We start from the raw sequence: 23,191 nt of genomic DNA, 5'->3' as shown, positions 1-23,191 counted from the left end.
ACGCGGGGCGGCCCCCGGGCGGGCGGCGGCTGAGGCGGGGCGGCGGTCAGGCGGGCTGGGCTGCGTGGTGCTTTCTGCCTTTAAAGCCGAGTTAAAAGAGCGAGCGACCAAACGAAGCTCGGGGTGTCAAGGCACACGGTGTGTGCCTGCGTGATGGACGCGGTGGTCAGCGGGCTGCAGCGCGCGAGGTTCCGCGGTTCTGTTCTGCCGCTCCGTACGGCACAGAGGGCGGCAGGATGTTTGAAGCATCCTTTGTGATTGCATACGGCGCCGCTGCGCTCCTGGTATTTTTCCTACAAAAAGTCCCGGCGGCAGATTATTACTTTATCTTATAGATATTTGGAAATTTTAATCAGCAGATGTAGCATAAACGTGCATTAAGGTTATGTAAAATTGCGCTAGAGATACGAGCGTTTTCCCATTGAGGTCAATAAGCACAGATTTAATGGAGCATTTAGGGAGAAGGAAAAAAAAAAAGCTAAAAATCTAGGGATTTTTAATGTCATGATAACCCTCTCTGGTATCTTCAGCAGTAGGTCTTCTACAGACTAGCTCTTATCTCTGTATGCTGTTCGTAGATAGGAATACTGACTCACAGAAGGGGGAAGTGTACTTTAAAAAGCTCTGGAAAGGCATCAGGAGGTTTGGGGAAGGAGGAAGTGGTGGCTAGTGAACAATTGGAGCGTTTGTAAGATAGTCTGTGTTTTTTCCCTCCCGTGATCAGGCCCTTTACATGTCATGCTTTGGTCTTGCCCATTAAGATGAGTACTTTCCAGGATGGTGGGGTGACTCCATTGGTTTGAATAGCATGTCTCTGGCAGCTTCTGGAGGTTTCTTAGATATTCAACATCAGAAATTGGGCTGTTTTAATCCAGATTTCACAAGTGAGCATCAGCTCATGGTAAGAAAGAGTCGTCTGATGAGTTTTGAATTGTTTCTGTGATTGTTACAGAAACTCTCTCTGTCAGAAACTTTCTTTACTGGAAAGCTGTTCTCTGTTGTTTCTGAATTCACAAAGTTGAAGACCATCCCACATACAGCCAGATAGTTCTCCGGAGCTCTTAGTCAGCTGAGTTGAAAAGATGACACATTTGCAGTCAAGTTTCCATGGATCCAAAATCTGTGTATTCCAAAGTGGAAAAGATTTAGGGAGAAAATGTTGAGTGTTATCATAACGTTTTATTTTTAAATATGGCAAGTGGCTTGTTATAGATATTTTTAAGAGAATGCTGTTTATAATGCAATCTGATTGTCTTAAAACCAATTATTTTTCTAGTTTTCATCGTTCTTAGTATCTTTGTTTTTAATAGAAATGTTATATTTTATGTACTTTACTGAACATTTGTCACTTTTTAATGACTTTCCTAAAATGCTTTCTTAAAGTTCTCTGAAGTCATGCATGTCATGTTTTCGCTCTTCTCAGAATTCTAATCAGTACTTCACATTTTCCAAATTTCTTATTTTACTCTCTTCCTTCACTGTGCATTCCTTTTTCGGATGTGACAGAGATAAAAGACAAGAACAGGTGTTTTGTTTCATACCAAAGGTTAATCAAAACAAATACCCTCTGTCTGATGAGAGCTGATGGCATGACAGGAAATGTGCTTTAAGGGTGCTTTTGTACATCATGTCAACCTTCCTCGGTGGAATTTTATTCTTTGTTTTGAACCACAACAGATGGATTGTCAGCCAGACTTTCTTGAAGCTGCCCTTTTTTTTAATACTGTTCAATCATTTACTTTAGTCATAGTGTAGATACAGCATGAAACTGGAAAAAAAAAGTTTGACTCATAATTAGGACTCTACAAATATTCAGCCAGCGAGAAGGAATTGTGCTGTTGTTTACATAACCTGTGTTATGGCATTGCTAATCTAGCAGTGGGTGCATTTTTTTTTACACCATCGTGACTGTGGTGATGTTGGTGTTGTAAAATTGGTTGTTCATGATGAGTGCAGAAACTCATGTTTTCAGAACTGCCTCGAAGTCTCTTAGAGATGAGGGAAAGTTATAGGGTATGGCTATTCCACCTGAGCATTGCATGAAACACTTTTGGGAATTTAATGTATTGTCAGGCAGCAGGGTAAGACCTGACTGTACCACATCTTTCTCTTGTAAATGTAAAAGCTGGAGGTTGGGTGTGAAAAATGTGGATCAGGGCAGAAGTAAATAGGATCAAGCATTAAAAACTAAAGCCTTTTTCCTTATTTACTGCTTCTGCAGTTCGCTATGTTAGAGATAGAATCTCCTTTTTCTCTTTTCATTTCTGAACTTTTAGTAACTTTTCCTCTTGTACATTTCTGATTATTTCTTGAAGGCTAATTTTATGTTCTTAGGAAATTTTCACCATTTGAGAGTCTTAGGCATCTTTGGCAGGCCCACAGCACATGTCAAGCTCGGCTTCAGGCAAGTCAGTAGGCCTCTGTACCTAGGCATAACAGGAAATAATTTGCAAAGGTTTCTGGATTTGGTTCTGAGCTTTCACGTTATCAAGGAAATGCACTTGTGCCAAGATCAGTGTACAAAAAAAACATTTTTGATCAGTGCCAGTTATTAGGGAATGACAGCAGTAGCCTTGTAATTTGATGACATCCTTCTGTTTTTTGGTATCCATATCATAGGGGTAGCAAAGCAATGTGCATCTGGAATTGACTTCATATCAGAAATAGTCTCAAAGTAGGAGTCAGTCTGAATATAGGTCAAATTAGTGCATAGGAAACCAACACATCTTCAAAGCTGTGGCTCACAGAAGTACAGAATTCACAAGGGAATGCTTAAGGCATGAATGTTGCATATTAATTGAGAGGACCGGGCAGTAAAACCTTTTTTTTTTTTTTTTTTCAGTTAAGTGTGCTGCTCAGTACTTTAAAATAAATTGTATGGTCTGTGTTGCTGTGTACTCTGTTGACTCAACGTAGTTCTTCACTTCACATGGAGAACTTAAAGTGTGTCTAGTAGTGAAGAAAATCGTTATGAACTACATTGCTCCCTCCTGGAAGCTGGCCTCTGTCCTCACGAGTAGCCTGCCTCTGCATGCTCTGCAGGAGCTCTCCGCCTGTGTTACAGCCAAACCTTGTGTCTGTGAGTCAGCTCCTATCCTCTCTGCCTGTCAAGGTGAGTGAGGCTAGTGAACCAGCTTCCATTTAGGCCTAGACAAAGGTAATCAGTTTACTGTTATTTTTAAAAGTGTTTATGTTCTGTCAGAGATACTTTAGGAATTGTCTGAAGTACTGATGACATCTTAAAGGACCTTAGTTTATGTTGCTATAAACAAAACTAGTTGGAGGAAAAAATGTGAATAGAAATGTGCCCGTCAGACAGCACTGTGAGCTGGTGCCACAGAAGTCTGAATTTTGGAATGCCATTTTAATCTATATTTTTGTATTTATTTATTTTTTTTAATATAATAATCAAGTATTACAACTCCTTCAGAATTGAATTTCCCAAATAACCAGAAATGTACTGATTATTTCCTCCTAGTTCTTCAACCGAGTCAAAATTACAAAGGTATTGATTTTCTTTCATGATATGGCAGATCTTGTAATATATAAACGCTTCTTCTGTGATGTAAAGAAAGCTAATACCTAATTTGTTTTTATTTATTTAGTAATCACTTTATCAGTTGACAATAATAAGAATCGAATAGTATTTTCTGTAGCAGTTAAGGCAAACATATGAATCAGAGTCAAATTATAAGCTGCTTCTGCTGATGAAACTTTTACATCTCTTTTGTCTTTGCTTCTTTGCATGGCACTTGGCTATGTCTTCTGTAGCATATTGCCAGTAGTCATATATAAGTTTGTCCAGGCATGCATCTAGAGAGTAAGGTTGTCATCTTTGAACCTAGTGGAGGTCGCAGAGAATTGTAATTTATAACAGGGCTATCACGTGTTCGTAGATGGGCTCAGTAATTAGGTGGTTTTATAGATCGCATCAGTTATAGCATCGCATTTGCCTTCACAGAGCCAGGAGTTTACATGTAGCTCATGCTTGTACAAGCTCTTTAACTTCTACCTTTCACCAGTAAAACTGTCTGATCATTGCACTCTTTTTACCATGCTAACTTTTTTTTATCTCTTGTCATAAATGAGATACAGAGAAGTAGAGTAAATGCAATATAAGACTTAAGGTGTTACGTGCTGTGCTGCTGTTTTAGCCCTTGTGTTGCGCCATTGTTCGTCCTTTGACTGAACAGTCACAGTGTAAGAAATGGTCACTGGGAAGGGAGGAGGTGCCCCAGGACCATTCTGCTTCAGTAATGATTGTGGCATAAGAGGATGATCCAAAGTTGTTATTGAAACAAGGATTGGAAAAAAGATGGTATGTTTATTAAACCAACAGGTATAATTGGAAAAAGGAATAGATGCTTTCAGACAGTCTTTTTGTCAGGTCAGAAGCAGAAGAAATGAAATCAACAGAAAAAAAATATATATATTGTTCTGCGTTGATGCCTTCCAAATAGAAAATTGGCAAAGAAAAAATCTTTGTTAGACATAAGTACAGAAGGTTATTGGAAAGGGGAAGCAGTTATTAACTATGTTGCATAGCCAGAGGCTTTTATTTAACTTCCAAGGATATGCAGGGGGTGAACATTTGGGGCCAGCAGTCCCTCTAATAGGTGTCAGGTAACTGAATTACTTTTGTGTTCCTTTGCCACAGTATTTCCGTGTAGTTTGTTGTCATGATGTTCAGTGTTGGATAATGCAACGGAAGGGACCGCATCATTTAGCCAGTGCAACCAGTGTCATCAGGTATGCTATTTATTCACTGTTTTATTTCCATGCAAGTTTTAAGGAAGGGACGTAGAGTACAATTTTGTCTGCAGGCTTCTGAAATCCTGGACCTAAACCAAAGCGAGGAATGATCCAGACTTACAGTAGAATGGAGGAGGATGTAAGGGTGTTTTGTGATTCAACTAAAGTGGACTTTGTCAGATGCAGTTGAAAGAAAACTCAAATTAGTTGTTGAAAAATGATTAGTTGTTTTCCCTGCAGTGGTGTGTATATAAAAGGGGGCTGGAAATCAGTTGTATCTCTGTACAAAATGACATCATCTTTGTGTTTCCTTGTGGAGTTATTTACTAACTTTCAGTGGTGTGGTTCCTGTTCGCTACTGCAGTACTGCTTGAGGAAGCTCAAGGTGAAGCATATTTAATTGCTAAGATTTGTTAAGATTGTTAATCTTGTTTGATTGTTAAGATACGATTTTTGGATTCATGTAAGTCAGAGACCTGGCCTGTCTTATGGAAGTGTTGCCAGTTTGCAGGAGAGTAACTGGTTATCCTCAGTGGAGCTGTCAGGATTTAAGCAGTTCAGCATCGAAGCATTTTTAGTTCAAACACAAGGTCAGTTCTTGTAGAAAAGAATTTATTTGGTATAGTGCATAAGCTTATGCTTAGTTTTAGCCTTGCAATGTTGTGTCTTTTTTGAAAAGGAAGAAAGCATGATTTTTGCTGGTCTTGGGAGTAAGCATTAAGGGTTGATTGCATTGTGAGTCTGGAGATAAGCCTGTGAGTATGAAGAAATACATACAGAAACCGTTCACGTGTGCTTTTGTTTTTAAATCTTGTCATGAGTATAACCTGCTGCCTTATGAGACGCATAGGACGTGCTTATTAAAACTTCCGTGATGAGTGCTGTTTACCAATAAGGTTAAGAGAATATAAATGGAAAAAAAAAAGAAAAAAAAAAAGAAAAAAAAAAAGGAAAGATGTGGGGGTTGAAAACAGGCAGAGAACCTTTACGTTTCACTGTTATTAGTAATTTTAAGATGAGTGACCACAGGCTTATGTTTGTGCACACATACAGAATGAGTGAGCTTCTTATAGGAACTTGGGACCTTAGGTTAGATCCCTTACAGCAGCAGAACAGGAGGAAACACTTGATATAAATTATCCCACAAATGCTTTTTGCTGCATCAGGCTGAAGCTGTATTGTTACACACAGGGAGAGGTGGGTAAAAGCCCAGACCTTTGTATATATAAAAATAAATGGGGTTATCTCTTTTTCGTGGCAAAAAAATCACCCAGGCTTATGTGGCGGCGGTTACTCAAGAAGATCAGTGAGAATCTGATTTTATTGGACCTGTATTTATGTGAAGGTATTGCCAACTGCCAGTGAAACACGATCAAAAATGCAGAAGTGCGAGGTTTGGGGCAGTTCTCAAGCTTCAGCATTACAAATTTGAAAGCTGCACTCTGCCTGCCCAAAGTTCCATAGAAGGATTTGAGGAGATACTAACGTTCTAAGGAAAATGTTAATTCTTTTAAGACTTACAGTGCAGTAATGGTATTTGAAGTCCTCAGTGCTGAAATTGGTTGTTGATTCCTTGATGGTCATTTGTGAATTCGTCTTCATAACCTCCTATGTGGAACCTGGAAATCCTTAGATTTATGCACAGATAGTGAGTTGTGTAGAGCTCTTAATTTTTTTTCCAACTAAGTGCTTTAGGACACAGCTCTTGTCCTAGCTAAGAGAGGTGTGCTATGTGGATGAGTTATGAATCCAGATTTCCAGAATCTTATACCGCTGACTTAGTCCTTCCTTTTTGTTAATGGAGTTCAGATTCTAGGATCCACAGGGAGGCTCAAATAGGATGCTGCAGCAGAGGGAAAATATATTTTGTTTTTTGAGTTTGTTTAGTTTGCTGTTGCCCCCTTAACCTTACATCTCCATGTAATAACCAAGTCAGACTGAACTTGCATTGGTTCAGTAGACAAGGATTGTGCTTTTCGGCCACCTGATCGGTTGTCAGCCTATTCGCCTGTACCTTAAAGAGATGCAGACAAAACTAAATGCATTTAATTCTCCAATCTTGCAACAACTCTACTTGTATGACAACTTGGTGTGCGCACCTTTTTCTAGGAGCTCATAGTTAAATTTTAAATTCTACTTTGAGTTCATAGTTAGTAATCTCTTTATTAAAATTCAAAACCTGATTGCATCTTGACTGATTCCTTTAAAATGTTGGTTCCAGGTCACATTTTCTTCTCCTCCCAATACTTGGTGCAACTTTACTTAGAAATAACAAGATAAATAGAAGGAAATGTCTATAATATCTCTTTTCTGAAACAGATTTATCAATGCTAATACATTTTGTTGCTATGAAAACTCACTTAACAACATTAAACATTTGTTCAGTCATTTGTTTATTAGAGGCAGTTTGTTAGTAGTTATAAGTAGAATTCCATCTGCCAGTTAAGCTAGATTGTAAATTGATGGAGAAATTAGTGGCTTCTGGTTCTTTGGGGGCGGGGTTGCAGAGGGGAGTTGTCTGTCCTAATGGATATGTGAACTTAATTGCACATTATATGCAGCTCTAGAAGATGGTTGAGCAGAATCTCAGGTATGCAGCTCACAAATGTGCCAGTGAGGCAAATGCAGGCACACATTGTGATTATCTCAGTTTTCAAACCTGGAAGAGACAAGAATGTGTTACTAAATGGGAGAGGCAGTATGTCGTGCTCGCTGAGATAAAAACAGAAGCTGCCAGACACTTTGGCTTTATTCTGTGAATTCTTTGCCTCAAAACTCTCTATCTTTTCTTCATGCTTATTCTCCCTCACATTCTCTTTCTTTCTCTTTCTCTTGTTGCTGCCTCGATCTCTCTCTTATTGTTCTCTCCCTCTTTTCCTGTCTTTGATGCACATACGTTGTCACATTTCATTGACTCTCCCCTCTTCTCTGTTCTTACACTTACGCCTAGTGGTGCTTTAGCCAGAGCTTGCAGCCTCTCAGGCGAGTTTTAGTCATGTGTGAAGCTCAGTTTGATCGAGCACTCCTTTTCTGCCTTTTCACTCTTGCAAAAGATTAAAAGGTGGCGTCACATCGCTCCCCTGCTCTTTCCCGCAGGAGGGACTTAAAAGGGACAACAAAAACTAATCACTTTCTGTACGCGTTTTCTTGCAAAAAAAGGGACTTAGCTGTGCAATTTGAGGCTGGTGGCGAGGATTGGGAAGGCTAGAGGATGCTTCATACTGCTAACAAGGGAAGGAAGCCTTCAACTGAGGCAGGTAAGAAGTGCCCGAATCCGGTGTTTTATGGAGCGGCTTGGTCGGAGCGGTAGATTTTCAGCATTGGGTAACTGGGGAAAGCAACTGCAGCAAGAGGCAGCATCGGTGTTGTATCAGATTCCTTTTGTTTAAGATTTAAAGTATGTGCTGCGAAATGAATTAGAAATGGCTTTGTAAGGAAGCTGAATTCACACTGAATGATTTTTTTTCTGTGTTTCTCTGTGTAGCAAAATAAAACAGAACCAGCTTTTGTGAAAGCTGGACTTTCCTTAAGGTTAAATTCAGTGCTTGAGTCGGTATGAGAAAAGCTTCTGAGTCTTACAGCCTTCTAGGAGCTTGCCATTCTGCAATTTGATTGCAACAGCTGAACTAAAAATTAATTGCACTTATTTACTATTTATTTGCTGAGGTAAAACCTAGCATTGAGTTCAGGTCCTGGCGAATACGATTTGTTTGCCTGGCATTTCTTCAGACGAATAGCTGTAACCTTTTAGACATACTGTAAAATCTATTTTGTGTTTATGTTTTTTAAATTGAGATTAAGTACCATCCTGAATGAAATACGTGACTAAAAGTCATAAACTGCATCTGTGTTTAGTAAAGCAATCACCAAATTAGAATAATGGATTTCTGTCAGTTGTCAGACGGAGTTAACTCTGAAAGTGCTGTCCACAAGTGCACTTGGATTACAATGAAGGGCTTTCTGTTTAACGGTTATTGAGAGGAGCTAATTTATCAGGCAAAGCCTCTGAACTTGGGTCTTGTAGTAACATAAAATTATATAGCGTAAGAGTGTTTGTGGTTTTAGGAAGCGTGCTCTTTTATTCTCTGTAAAAAATACATTCAGGCTATGGTAGGGTTTCCAAAAGCAGCAAAACACTGTCATTTTAAAAATGATGATAAGTGCTTTTTACTCACAAGTTAAATCCTTAGCTACTGGGACTTCTGTTCTGGGTCTTCACTGGCTTTTGGTGTTTTGTTTTTTCTCCCTTTATTTATATTTTACAGTTGTTGTGGGGAAACTGAGATTGAATAGAGGGAACAGTGAGCAGGGTGTTCTGAATTTCATTGTCATAGTGGAAAGTGAGTGAGTGAGCATTCAAGGATAGCTGGACCTTTATTAGGAATTTAAAGCAAGGCAAACAATATTGCGGTGATCAGAGTAACTTGTAAAAGTGCAGTACTAATTAACTGTCTCTAAAAGCAGAGCCACGCAGAGCTAACTAGGAATTATAAGCTGTCATAGAGCAAACATTGTTTAATAGGTAGATTTTAGTGTTACAGGCGTACAACTGAGCACAGTGCAGATGGAAATTAATACATTTTGTTGAGTACTTTTGTCTTTGTGCAAGTTTAGCCTTATGACTGAATCCTACATTGAGATACATGAATGCACAATGCCATGTACCTTGTAAAAATCACTGGCACTGCTTTCTGTGTACGTTCACAGTAGCTGGTTTTACAAGATAGGCAGTGACAAGGCACCACATAGCTGAATGGGATCAAGTCCCTGGGGAAGCCTAGTCTCCCATCAGTGTGCAGGGACTTTGTGCTGCTACTTTTACCTTCAGTGTCAATTACTCATGTATATTCATCCTTATAAGAAGGCGCTGATTTTTTTGGAACACCTATAGTTAGACAAAAAAAAAAAAACTGTAAATGTTTCACAGATTTATAGAGGATATTTTAATTTTGTAACTCTAGTGTTGCTGTTATCTGGCTTGGCCATTACACTTCTTTTTCCTCGTCACAAATTTGTTCTGTCTGTCCTTCCTAGCTCCTTTCGTGCTTCAGGTCTGTTGAACCGCGTGTTGGACCAAAATGAAATTCAGTAACTTGCCCAACAAAAAATGGAAGCCCTGGATAAATGTGCTATTTTAAGTGTTTTCTCGTGACTGTACTGAAGTGAATCTATGTGTAAATGGTAGATAACTTTCAACATGAGTTTGTCATTAAAAAAAATGTTGCCTTATGAAATGGCAGACAACTAGAAGGTTGAAAGCAAGCTAACTTGTTCTGATTGAGCCCAGAATGCAGGATCTGAATTGCAGATCATTTATCACTCATTTTGGCATTTGCTTACTCTGCTCAACTAGATTTTTAATGAGTGATTAATATAAATAGCAGCACTTTACTGATGTTCCAGTAGATGTTGCTGGAGAGCAAAGTAAAGATTATTTGATGGAGGAAAAGAAATGCGGTGAGGTTACAAAAGCCTAAGAAAAATCTCAAGGTAAATGTTTATGCAGGCTGTTGATTGTTTAATAATATGAGACCAGTAAATTTTTGCACCATCTTCTTCAGTTCTGTTCATTCTGAAGAAGTACACGTACTGAAATTTGACGAGACCCATCGCAACTGTCTGCCCCTCTCCTGTTTTGTTTTGTTTTTTTAAGGTTTGGAGTTCTTACTCACCGCTTTTAACATTTTATCACTAGTGTTGCCATTGTTTTGTATGCGTATTTTCTCACTATTCCCAAAAGTGTTATTTCTTTCAAGGTTTGCAAATAACGTATATTAAATTATAAATTGAGTAACAAAAGTATGCAGTCGCAAATGTGGTGGAATTCCAGTGCATTGAAGTTGCTTTCTTTTCAATAATAAGGGCTTACCGCACATAATGCAGTTTTTAAAAGAAGAAAATAGTGAATTAGTGTATTCTCTTTTTTAACTAAGAACAATATTGTTTACATCTTTTTGCTGTGTGATTAAATTTTGAGAGAAATTCTCTGATGGGACTGGTATTAATAAATGGAAGTGGAGTAACTAATGGCAAGAGCGAGGACAGAAGACTGTGATGTCCTGTGCTGAAAGGACTCTGTTGTTAATTAACCAGATTAAATGATAAAATCCTCCCAAAGGAGTGAAGAACTGTAGTATGCAGGTGCTAACTGATGCAATTTCAGGCAACCACTGACATCTGTCTGCAGGAATATTTATTTGTGGAGATGGTCATGAATCCTGACTGATTTGAAATTCAAAAAGGTAATGTGTGTTACATTGTTCTTGTGTTTGTTTTGGCTTGTTTTTGTTAACGATGCTAACTTTTCAAGTAAAGTAGCATGAACATGCAAAACTTGGGGTAGTCATAACCAAAGGGTGATCTCTGCATTCAGCTATCTCGTGTATCCATTTGTACTGAAGTTAAACAAGGAAGAACAAAATTAGTTGCAGACCACGTAGAGATAAGATCTTAGTTTTTACACTTAACCTTATAGAGATACACTGGAGTTTAAAGTGTGTGGGAGCATAGTTTAATTCATTTTATTTATTGTGTAAGGAAATTTCAGCTTCTGCTTGTAAATGGGAAAAAATACAGACAAATAAATGTACAACTGATCTCTACAGTCACTTTCTCTGTGATGTATGTTGTACATAATTTATTATAGCTTAGGTCCAGTGTTTTATTTGCAATTTTGTTTTGTTATGTTTTCTCCCAGTGGCTCATGCCAAATTTTGTCTAATCTGACAAGCTTTAAGTTGATGAGGTTTTTTTTCTATTCATTAGCATTTTGTTTAATTTGTCGTTGGTGCTGAGTTAGGGCATGCACACAGCTATGTACATACGAAGGCAATTGCTTAATCTTTAGAGAATTGTCAGCGTGCTGTACATGTTGAAGAAATGAAATCTTATTGGATTTTGTAAGTATGATTTTGGAAACAGTACTACTACATATATTTACTGAATTGTCCTGTACATTTTTTTTTTGCTTAGACTTAGGAGTTCATAGGGCTTTAGAGTCAGTTAAATAATTGATATTGAGTCTTGTGCATCTCAGCTGGTCATGGGCACAAGTTCATCAGCACTTCTATATATGCTTTTTTTTACTGTTCGGTGTCATTCACAAAAACAAGCCTGACTGTTAACGGTGAGAGAGTGCTACCAGAAGTATGTTTTTACCTTCCCTACTTTGGTTTACTTTCAGACTTGTCAGTTCAGTGAAATTGTATGTAATTCAGCTTAAAAGATTGTAACATGTCATCAGTTTCCAAAGAGAATTCCCTGTTGAAAACATTGGCAAATTCAGTTTAAAGGCTTATGACACAATATAGCCCTAAGGAATAAACTTTTATCTTGGTATTTCTCAGTTCTCAAAGTCATGAAGAGAAAATCAAGCCTACTCTCATAGTGGTATTCTGCTTATGTAGACACTTTGAAAAGCTCAGAATAGCTGAACAGGGTAAATAATTCTGGGCCCAGTTGAGTCTGGTGCTACATTTCTCAGTAGTAGCAATATGGTCTTGGGTGCACATGTGAATGTACAAACAAAGGTACAGTCTGGATCTATGTATTTTAATTTAAGTCCATTTCAAATTAAAAAATACATACCTAGTCTCACATCATTGGAGTACAGGATAGATGGATGTCTTTGTGTTAGCACTAAGTTACTGAAAAATAATGCTATTGCATGCATAAGAACAGGTACTACAGATAATGAAAATTGAATTAGTTATTTGGAAATTTCGTTCAAATGCATCTGTATAATTTGCTCAGTCAGTATGATAGTTTCATATTAATTCTAAAGGAAAAGACACAATTTTGTGTATTTTTCTCACTCTGCGGTAACTTTTGGGTAACTTAAAGGAGTGGATGTAGCTCCTCTTTCAGTTGTATTTTGTAAGATCCATTTAGTTAATGCAGTACTTACTGCCATTGTGCATGCAGTTTCTGAAAGGTGCAGAACTCAGTTGCTATCTATAGCTCATATAGATTGAAGAAAATTCAACCCATAGCTCTTAGCTGATTCCAAACCTAATACATTTTGTACATTTTGTATCTTATGATTTGCAATATGATTATAACAGTGCAAAGCATGCATTAAAAGAACTAAAAATCTTTACCAAGATCTTCACCACCCTCACCTTCCCTCCCCCTCACCAGTTGTCCTCCCCCCCCCCCCCCAAAAAAAAAAAAATAGAGAAAGGAAAAATAGAAGGATGGTCTTCCTCTATAAAACAGTGGTGGTAATAGAAAAAAATATGTTTATTTTAGAGTCACTTTGCTCTAAAACTTACTACACACTATTTTCAGATGGAAAATGCTGTTTGTATTACGTATGTTGATTTTGTGTATATTGGTGGTAATGGTTTTCTTATACTTGGCCACGCAGTGTTACCAAGAGGTGGCTATGCTAACATCATTATGGGGCAACCGTATTTTCTGTTCCCCTCGTTTCTTTTTATTGTTGAATTAATGTCTATTTTGAATAGGTGTTATTTGGCAAATTAAACTCCGGCAGCCCTTTCTCTTTCATCTAAATGTCAAAGCAAACATAGGCTTGTGTACAGTTTTCTTTTTTCTTTGGCAGCAAAATGGAGGCAAGGGAACTGCTGCAAGATGTTACCATTTGGAATGTGTTGGAAGGAGGATTGTTGATACTGAATTGATGGATCTGTCTTCTCTCCATACATGCAGTAATGACTGTTTTCCAAAAACGAGGAACTTAAAAATTTGTGGTGCTCCATCTCCTGGCAGTTATTCATTCTTGAACGAAACCTGGATTGTCTCGATATTCACACTCGTAGCTTAACTACAAGTAGCTTAGCTGTACATACTGGAGAACAAAGGCTGTGGTGTGTTGGGGTAAGAAGGACACAGGAAAATAAAAAATAAAATAACAAGAGATTCTTCATTTGCAGAAAACAAAAGAAAAATATTTCTATGAACCATTTGTGATTAGAGTAAGAACTTAAATATCAAATACTGCATATAGATTTCTTGGAAGATCATCTACTGTGACATTGCTCTGCTATGTGTACATGCACAAAAATAATCTATCCATACCATACATATATACATACAGTCTCTAGAGGTCAGTAGAATGTAAGGAATGGGCAGATATTCAGCTTTCTAATACAAGACTTGGAGATGCAGCATATCAGTTGTTGCTACCTAGAAAAAAATGAATCTGTTGATAATGAAATTTGGAAGTGAAGTAATTAATCAGTTAACAAAGAGCTGAATGAAAAAGAATCATGTCTGTCTTGTTGCGGAAATGAGAGCAAATTATTTGTTTGAGGCAAATTCCTGATAAATGCTCATTTTCATTGTTAGAAACTTGACAGAAATCCAAACCATGATTATTGTATTATAGTTGATTATATTGTGTCGCTCTGCTACCTTTTCTGAGAGGATTTTTAGAATGACTGAAATAAGAATTAAAATGGTCTTTGGAGACAGCGCATGTCAAATGCTAAGCAGACCAGAAATACAGTGCAGAACATGTTCTCTTTTCATGCTTACCCAGTTTACTCTTGGTCAGCCTTATCAACTCGCTCATTTTATCCTCGTTCACCTTCTTTGAAATCTTCTGAAGGAACTGTTCACGTATGGCTGAAGTTTTCATCTTTTTAAAACATGTTTTGATCATTTGTTGCAGAAAGCTGCAGGTTTTGTTTACTTTTTGAATATTTTGTGAGTTGACTGTATGCTGAGAAACAAGCAGGACAGCTTGTGTCTCCGAAGGAGTTACTTCCAGTTCTAATTCATGGGGCGAGGGAAAAGGAGTTTTGTGATTCTTGTGGTTAGTTGTAAATCTAACATCAAAATATAAAAACACCAATGATTCTCTGAGCTGAAGAATAGAGGCAAGAAAGGGTGTGGCAAATGAAATACGCAGCTCTTCAAAAACTAATCTGTATGCCCTTTGCTTTTTTCTTTGTAAGGGCAATTCATGTAGCATTTGATACCTTTCTTCTCTTCTCTTTTGTATTGCAAGATATTGCTGGTATACAATCAGTTCAAATTAGCTTATGAAATGTGTTTTTTAATGAAGACCTAAACATAGCTAGTGCTTGCAGGGCGCTTTTTGTTTTTCTTTCCCCACTGTTCTCTGATTGTACTCAAAGCTTTATTTAAGAATTAGTTGTCACACAGCAAAAGAAGTGTGGCAGAGGAGCTCATACTTCAGTGTATCTAGTTACACAACAGCAGGAACATTTATCAACTGTAAATTTTCATTAAATGTATACTTTCAAAATAAACTGAGCAAGCTGTGCTTATGTTAATTGGTAATATGTTCTGATAAATAGTGAAGTATGCATGGCCTGTATTAAAGCATGGTGGTTGTACACATAGATATACGGAAAAGTTTGGAGAGAATCAGCCACACAGGTATGTGAAGTAACAATATCTGAGGATGGGAAAACAGCAACTCAGAAGACTGGATAAAGTGTCTGGATGAAAGAGGTCTAGGTACACTGCCTTTGCACAGCTAAACGTAACTGATTTTTATCTGATGTTGCCTGTCTAGAGACACACGTTGAGGTGGGATGCAGCTCTTGTGGTAAAGAAATGTGTTTTTAGTCCATCGTAGAGAAAAATACAAGCAGTTTGGCTTTAAATGATGATGTTCCTATTAATTCCTTCTAACTACTTTTCAGGGACTGATTTTATTTTTTAAATGATCGGTAGAGTTCTCAGTCAAAGGCTGCACCATTTGAAGCACAGAGCAAGGTAACATTTTTAGAAAGCCAGGATAAATTTGGTTTCCCTCAGATGCACTACTGAGACAGCCTTACTAGGCATGAGTGGCTGGAGATCCACTACCTTGGGGAACACCTGCTTGTTTTCTATTTTAAAGAAAATAGTAAGGCTCCTCAGAAGTTGATATGGTGGCCTTTTTTTGCAGAGTTATTTCACATGCTGGAATTAGTGCTGAAGAGCTTCTTTATCTGTAACATTGAAGAAGACCAATGGTAGTTGATATAAATGAAAGAGAAATATTACCACAGGCCATTTATGGTTAGTCCTAGTATCAATATGTTGTCTGACTGTTTAGGATTATGAAGTTTATTTCATGATTCAATTGGTCTCTTCTAGTGCTGCATCCACACTTTCCTGTGACAAGAGGTGTGTTTTAAAAACAAGACAAAAGTGCTTGCTTTCCAAAACAAACAGTACTGAACTCGAAGAGAATTCTGTGCAAACTTGCATAGGCGTGACATTTGGAAGTAAGAATTTCTGAAGTGACAGTAATAACCAGTATCACTGTAAAATTACAAATTATTTCAATTTAAGTGGTTTCATTTTTCTGCGTGCATTTTGAAGTGTCACCAAAAGATGCTGACTTCATCTTGAACGCGTTCTGCTGTCTTGACAGTTGTTGTGGATTTGTTAATACTAAATCGGTAATTGTTGGCTTTGAAGAGAGATCCAGCATCTTCAGCAAGAGCTTATTAAACTGTAAAATATGGATTGCCGTTACCCTAATGGCCTCTGAATCCTATTATCATCCCATTAGAGAGTGTGGGATTTTAGTAATTCTGTTGTTGTTTCCAGTGGGCAGAGAGTACAATGGGGAAGGGCAGGGGTTAATGCAATTCATCTCCTGTAATAGTGTAACAGCGAGTCCTTTATCATTCCTTGGGAGTCTTTTCCTTAATGCAGGGACTGCAACTTCAATCAGAACACCACACATCCCCAAAAAGTAAAACAAGGGAAAAAAAACCCAACAACCATGAAATTGCCTTCATTACCAACACTTTATCAGCAGAATAGAAATGAATAAGTTGATAAATAAGCAAGTGTAAGTAGGCTATAGTGTGGAAGAGATGTTCAATTGCTTTTGGTATGGCAGGAGGTATACTGAAATACCTCTTCAGTCAATATCATTATGTTTTTAGTTATTTAATTGCACTGATACTCTCCCTGGTTTCCAAAAATATGAAAGCACCTCCAGTGTGAAAAGTTTAAGCGGTAAGGGAGATAAATGAAAAGAAATAGTGGTGGAAGTGGTTAAGAGGAAACTTCTGTACATGGAATAATAGTTGCTTATTTTGATCTCTGTAAACTGCCACTAGTGATAGTGCATCTTACTGGAGGAACGAACTCCTTGAAAGATCACACTGCAAAGAAATGCTAAGCATTAATACTTCGTAGGTTGAGGAGGAAGATCATGCATACAGATTCTGTCTGCCTTCCAGCAGACCAAGGTCAGTATATTTGTGTGTGTGTGTGTTTTGTGGAGATTTTTTTTAGAGACAAATTCAAATGCTAGAAGCAACTTGCTTCTGATTTCAGAGCAGAATCCAAAAAAGGGAAAATTTGAAACATATTACTAGATAACTTGAGACGGACTTATCAGTGTAACTTCTTAGATAAACTGTGTCTAAAATACTGATGTGCATGCCATAACAAGTTTACTCTGATTCATGAAGTGTTTCTAGCTGAAACTGTTCTTTTTAAATGACAACAAAGAGAATTTTTTCTCTTATTTTTTAAGGCAGTTACTTTTTAAGAAGTCAGAGCGTAGTTGTAAGGACTCCAGTCTTTCTGGGTTTTTGTGGGGGTGTTCTTTTTTTCGTGTTTTTTTCAATGTTTTTGTTTGCTTCTTCTACACTGTTGACTGCAACAGTTGACTTCATTATCATTGGTAGGATCCTGCATGCGAATAGTAAGAAAGGCTAGAGAAGGATCTAGTAGGAAGGAGATGGATTCCTTCTTTGAGCACTATGATCACTGACGTAAGCAGTTGTTATGTCCTACCTGCATTTATTAATGCCTGTTTGATGCCTCAGCAAGTAAAACAGAGACATCTTTACAGTACCATGGGAGATTCAGAATACTTTATAAATACTGATTCATTTATTTTTTCAGAATTCCCTCAGTGAAGTTTGTGAGGCCTTGCAGTTGTTACAAGCATTCTTGCTCACATGTAGAAAGATCAATGCTGGGATGAAGCCTGAATTCATTTGTTGTAAAACTTGCACTTAGATAACCTGCTTGCTCAAAATACAAAATGAAATTAGGAAACAGTAGCCCTGTTTCTTGATTGTGGAATAGATCTTTTTTCTTTTTTTTTTTTTTTTTTCTTTTTTTCTTTTTTTCTTTTACAAGAAGCAGTGAAATTTAAGTGCTTTACAGTGTGTTATACAAGTAGGCCAGTGTTACAGCTGGAACTGGATCAACTAATTTGTCAGCAAACCATTTCCCTGCTGAAACCACCTCTCCTTGGTTTACACTGGGCAGTGTCCATATGTCTCAGTAGGTCAGGTCTAGTTGCACTGTGTGCTGAAATCTGTGGAGAAGGTATGAGCCATGCATTGGGGAATTAACAATCTCACTGTAACCTGCCTACATAAAGATTCTGAATATTGTGAGGAATTTCTTCTTGTTTCCAAGCAGGGGAAGCAAGAAGAAAGCAGAGGCTACTAACAGAAGTCATTTAGAAAATGGCTTTGTACTGAATCTCACAATGAAGCTGTTCTAATCAACAGGACATAGATGATAGTGGCAGAATGAGGTAGTGTATATGACACGGATGGTGCAAAAACAACCCAAACCATATTAATAATGAAGTTATAATGAAGGGCAATATTACAGGAGTTTTGCTTTGTGCAAAGATGTGCATGATGACCTTCACAGGAGAAAGCAGGGTTTGATTCTGTGCTGTGCGGATGCAAAGCGTAGTGCATGCTCTGGAAACTGAGATCGGAACCTTTGAAGACAGAAGTTTTTTCAGGGATGTAATGACTGGTAATTCATGAGTTATCTGACTGCTGTTATGCTCAAGGCTTTTAGCCTCAGTCGGTTTGATTAATGCCATTTTGTTAATGTAACAGTGTGGTTCAGCCACTGTGCTCTGGCTGATGATGTATCAGTATGATTTGATTTGATTACTTCCTAGGATAAATCCAGATTTTACTTTGAACCCTCTGTTTCAGACTTGGTTTTTGCAGTGCTACAGCTTATTAGGGTTACAGCCGGCAGCAGGCCAGTTTTACAGGAAGCTTGTCAAAACTTCATTGTTTTCAAAGCTAAACCGGTGTAATTTTGTTGATGGGTTTCTAAACTGCTGCTCTAGAATGTATTGTATACTGGAAAGTGCTTGCATGGATTTTATGCTGCTTATTTTTTATTTTTTTATTTTTTTTTTTTGAAGTGTGAGGGTTTTTTTTTTTTTTTTTTTTTTTTTTTTAAATACGTTGTCATTCAATTTAAACTCACTTAAAAAATAAGCAGAAAAAACAGCAACATCCCCCACACAGCTTTAAAACAATTATATTTTCTCCGTTTGCTGGAAAGCTGACCCTTCACATTCAGCATAAACAATAATCTGCAATCAACATCAAATTGCATAAACATTTGACACACGCTACAAGGTGGGGGTGGGTGAACAAGCAAGTAGAATATTTGTGCCAAAGAGCTGCATTTTGCATTGACAAACAACATCAGTCTCTTAACCCAAATGAAATTATGAGAGAGCTGAACCTAATAAAGCATGCAGTATTTTCATTTTAATCTGTAAAATAAAAATGCAGTGCTTAGGGGAAGCACTCAAGGGAGGTGGAAATTAAACACAGAGGTAAGGGATTTCAGTCATGAAGAAAAGAACTTCCATGCAGGTTTAGGGGTCAGTTGTAAACCCTAGGCTAATAATTTAGGAGAGGCATGCAATCTAGTTTTCATCATGTACTAGAATAAAAGAGTGTATCTGACTACTGGAAAGTCATTGCTTCCACTTATAAATTATTCCTTTGAATTGAAATTCTATCTTCATTAGGCTTGGTAACAATTTTGCTTTTGCTTGAATTCAGCCCTAAATGAAGGCCAAAGTTTAAAAATGAATGTAGTCCTTTCAAAGATAAATTTGGACTGCTGGAAAGCACTTTCTGCAGCTAATGTTAATTTTCTGCAAACTGCTGTTAATAAATAGTTCTTTACTTCAAATGAGAGGAGATGCATTTCCGGGTATGGTTTCAGTTGTGTGGGTTTGAATGAGGAATCAAGAAATAAAATGCATGAATGTTATGCACGGGGGACCATGACCTGCAGCATCCATTTATATTCAGAGAGCTGGATTGTGCCCTTTTGTGTGTACTTGGTTGATTAATTTTGTCTGCAAAAGCTAAGCAAGGTGATCTGTCTGAAATATGCGGTACGGGAATGATAGAGCCTTGTTACGGGAACGCAAGTAACCTGAAAGGTTGAGCTTAATGTCTAAAAATAGTTAATACTGCCTTGCAATCTTCTGATAGTGATATAAAACATGCAGGGGAAAGTCAAGAAGCTATCTGAGTCAGGATTAGCTTTGTTCTAACTGTAATCCAGGAGACATTTCTGTTCTTTTTTATGAAAATTCCCACTAAACAAATGTCAGGAGGCCAAGCAGTTTGAAGTATGTCATCTTCCTCCTGCCTCCCACCCCCCATTGTTTCAAATGGCAGAAACTGCAATTTCAAATTGATCAGTTGAAGAGCTGTTCCATCCTGAGAAGTTGAGCTAGATTATCTTCCAGGGGTGTTTATTTGAAATTCGTACATGTTGAGTAAGCAAAATAGTCCATCCTTATGTAATTCCATTACTAAATAACAAGCAGTTAGTAGCTCCTGACACTTTGTGCGCTGGTCACCAGCTAAGCATCCTTTCACTGCTGATTTCAGGTTAGCTGAATGATGTGATGTCAATCCCCAGTAATTTACAACACAGTATCGCCTTATTCTTTGTGGAAACCTTAAGATCATTGCCTTTACCAGTCATATTTCTCCCAAGTGAAACTTGCAGTATTTCATGCTGAAGCATTCTCACTAGCTCATGTAAGCAGTAAGCCTTTTTCAGCTCAGTAGTGAGAGTGGCATTCTTCATTTCCTTAGCGTTGTGAAATGCAGTACCCTTGTTGCAAAGTAAGAATGCTTTCTGCAATGTTGGTGTTGCATTTCAAAACTATACCAAAGGGCAGTTATGGCAATGTGATCACAGTGTCTGTATGTTAAACTACATCTAAGCAGGTACCAATAATTCTGTCTGGCACATGTGGAATTTTTTAATATTTACTCCTTCCTTGCCTTTAATGAAAAGATAACCTTTTGAGATACTCTAACAAAAAGTCTATCAGCATGAGAACGTATGCTTCTTAGAATACTCAATTTGTGAATGAACTTCTAACCTGGTGTAAACTGGTAGCTCTGGCATTTGTCAGAGGCAAGTGACACACAGTGAAGAAAATTTCTAATTCAAATGGAGGTCTTGAATTCCTCGGGTACTTATGACTCTGGAAAGCCAGACGCACCTTATGACTTCTCTACATTTAATGCCAGTACCCTGACCATCAGAGTGCAGGGGATGGAATGGTCAGCATTTTCCTTCCTCTTGCAGCTATAATCATTCTCCCTGCTTCCCCAAAATGCATCTTAAATAGAACTACTGCTACAACAAAAGCAGCTCAGTAAAGCAATGTTATAATATGTTCTGTTTAATTCCTTAAGAGAAGTGTAAGCATAAGTTTATATTAACCATGTGCAAAATTATTCTTTGCCTACATAGAATGATACATACAAATTAGAAACCAGATTTATAAAATTATAATTGAAGGAATTGGTGTTTTCCTTTCATAACAAAGTCTGCTTATGGAGTGATTATCCCATTTAACACTAAAAGGAGTGAATTCTGTCTTTTGGGGTTTGCAACATTGTATGTTACTCTTCACTGAAATTCAGAATGGATCTTTCAAAATCTTTGTACAGGTTTTGTCTTTGTTTGTGTTAGCAGTATTTGAATGAGGCATAGTATATTTTCCCTCTGTCACGTTTGGTGATCATAAAAGAACTTAATGTACTAGTGGGTGGTTTAATAATGTAGATAGGTTGATCCAGAAAATAATGCCTCCTGCTTATTTCCATGGAAACTACAACAGATACAGAGAGCACAATAACAGTGTTTTATAGAGTAAATTCTCAGCTACAAAACACTCTTTTCCACCATAGTCACCACCATTAGCTATGCATTTTTTGCCAGCATTAAACAAGAGCCTGCGTGCTGCGCTCGTAAGCATTTGTGCCAGTGGAGGTGATCCACTGCCTCCACTGCTAAAACGCAGCACCCGCTGCCTCACTGTGCCCACATCCACTGTTTGGCCTCCATAAACATTCAGCAGGTGTTTATCAGTGTCAGCTGGGGCCATGATTTCCGTATGGAGTAACTACCGTAATGTACAGTTCATACATACTGTATTAACATACTGCCCCTCTGCTGCCATCTGTGACATGGCAACAACATTTAGTGGAATTTTGGTGGGAAGGTTCAACCTCTGCTGCCATCCCACCAACATCAGCCTTTGATGTCATGGGGGCTGTCACTGTTGCCTGTATGGCCATGAGGAGACTCATGGGTTCTGCTAGCTCTTTCTGTAAAGGCTGGTCTGAAGGTTCAGAGCAACACTGCAGTCACAATGGTACACTGCCTTTTCATTTCTAGTGCTTCAGATGCTTCTGTGATTGTGTTGTGTATCAGAGTGGTCACTGAAATAATCCCAGTACAATATATTGCTTGTCTCTCTTGCATAATTTAAGTGAATGAAAAAAGCTTAGGGTTATGCTCAGTGACAGAGCTATAGGTTTCTGCATGTTATGATTGCAAAGAAAAGCCCTGCTACATGCCTGAATCATAGCCAAGATCTAAAGGTATCTACAGGGATCATCCTTTGTTTTCCTGTGTGTTGTTTTTGTTTTCTTCAGTGCTTTGGCAACACTTTTACACATATCCAGCTAATCACTGCAGAACCTTGGTTTTTGTGTAAGTAAAACAAATTCCACCTTGAAAAAATAAATTCTGTTTTGTTTGTCTGATTATGAAAATATATGCTTCTAACTTTTTTTTTAAAATTCAACTTTAACACTGTCAGTGAAAATAGAAGGTATATTAAGATCATTAGAGACTGAGCTGCTTTTACATGCGTTCATTTTCTCCTGCGCTAAGTCTCCTGAGATCTGTAGACAGTCAGTGCCAAGATAACGTTGGCACCATTTTCTTATTGCCATGGTGATCTTCAGCTCTACTGAATACTCAAGGGAGATGATGGTATTTTAAAGCAACTAGAATTTTGGTAATTAAAAAGGCTGGAAGGAATAATCTTTCTAAACTTCGCCAGCTTGGGTAAATAAGGATAATGAATTATATCTGAATAGGAAAGCTATTAGTCTGCTTCACTTGATTAGTGCAGAATAATAGTCAGCTAAAAAGATATGAGAGCTGGAATAGGGTGCAGGTAGTGGCTTCAGCCACCCCTTGTGCAGTCCCTGAGCAGAGACCTGCAGCAGTGTTCCCAGCAGGCACAGCTGGGAGGGATCAGCAGGCAGTGCCCATGTTGGGGCTGCTGTTTTGGACTGCTCTTCTTTGTGCTGTCCTCGCAAATACAAGTTGTACACACTACTGAAGGCAGTGCATCGTAATCTCTGCAGTGGCC

General features: G+C 38.0%; 1 protein-coding gene across 6 annotated transcripts in view; it reads left to right on the top strand.

The window, feature by feature from the left end:
* Window positions 1-23,191, top strand: part of TENM2 (teneurin transmembrane protein 2) — a gene marked incomplete at both ends in the record, with an annotated part of 471,616 nt that overhangs the window by 135,716 nt on the left and 312,709 nt on the right. For 2 of the 6 annotated variants that reach the window (XM_079542341.1, XM_079542340.1), the window contains one exon: window positions 7,964-8,009. The exons of the other annotated variants lie outside the window; for them this stretch is intronic. In XM_079542341.1, coding sequence (XP_079398467.1) covers window positions 7,964-8,009 — 46 coding nt within the window. Of the gene's footprint in view, window positions 1-7,963; window positions 8,010-23,191 lie in introns of those variants that run through there. 6 annotated transcript variants of the gene reach the window in all.

Source organism: Tetrao urogallus (assembly GCF_951394365.1).
Source record: "Tetrao urogallus genome assembly, chromosome: 14".
NCBI classification, from domain to species: Eukaryota; Metazoa; Chordata; class Aves; order Galliformes; family Phasianidae; genus Tetrao; species Tetrao urogallus.
This window is presented reverse-complemented; position numbering and strand designations above follow the sequence as displayed.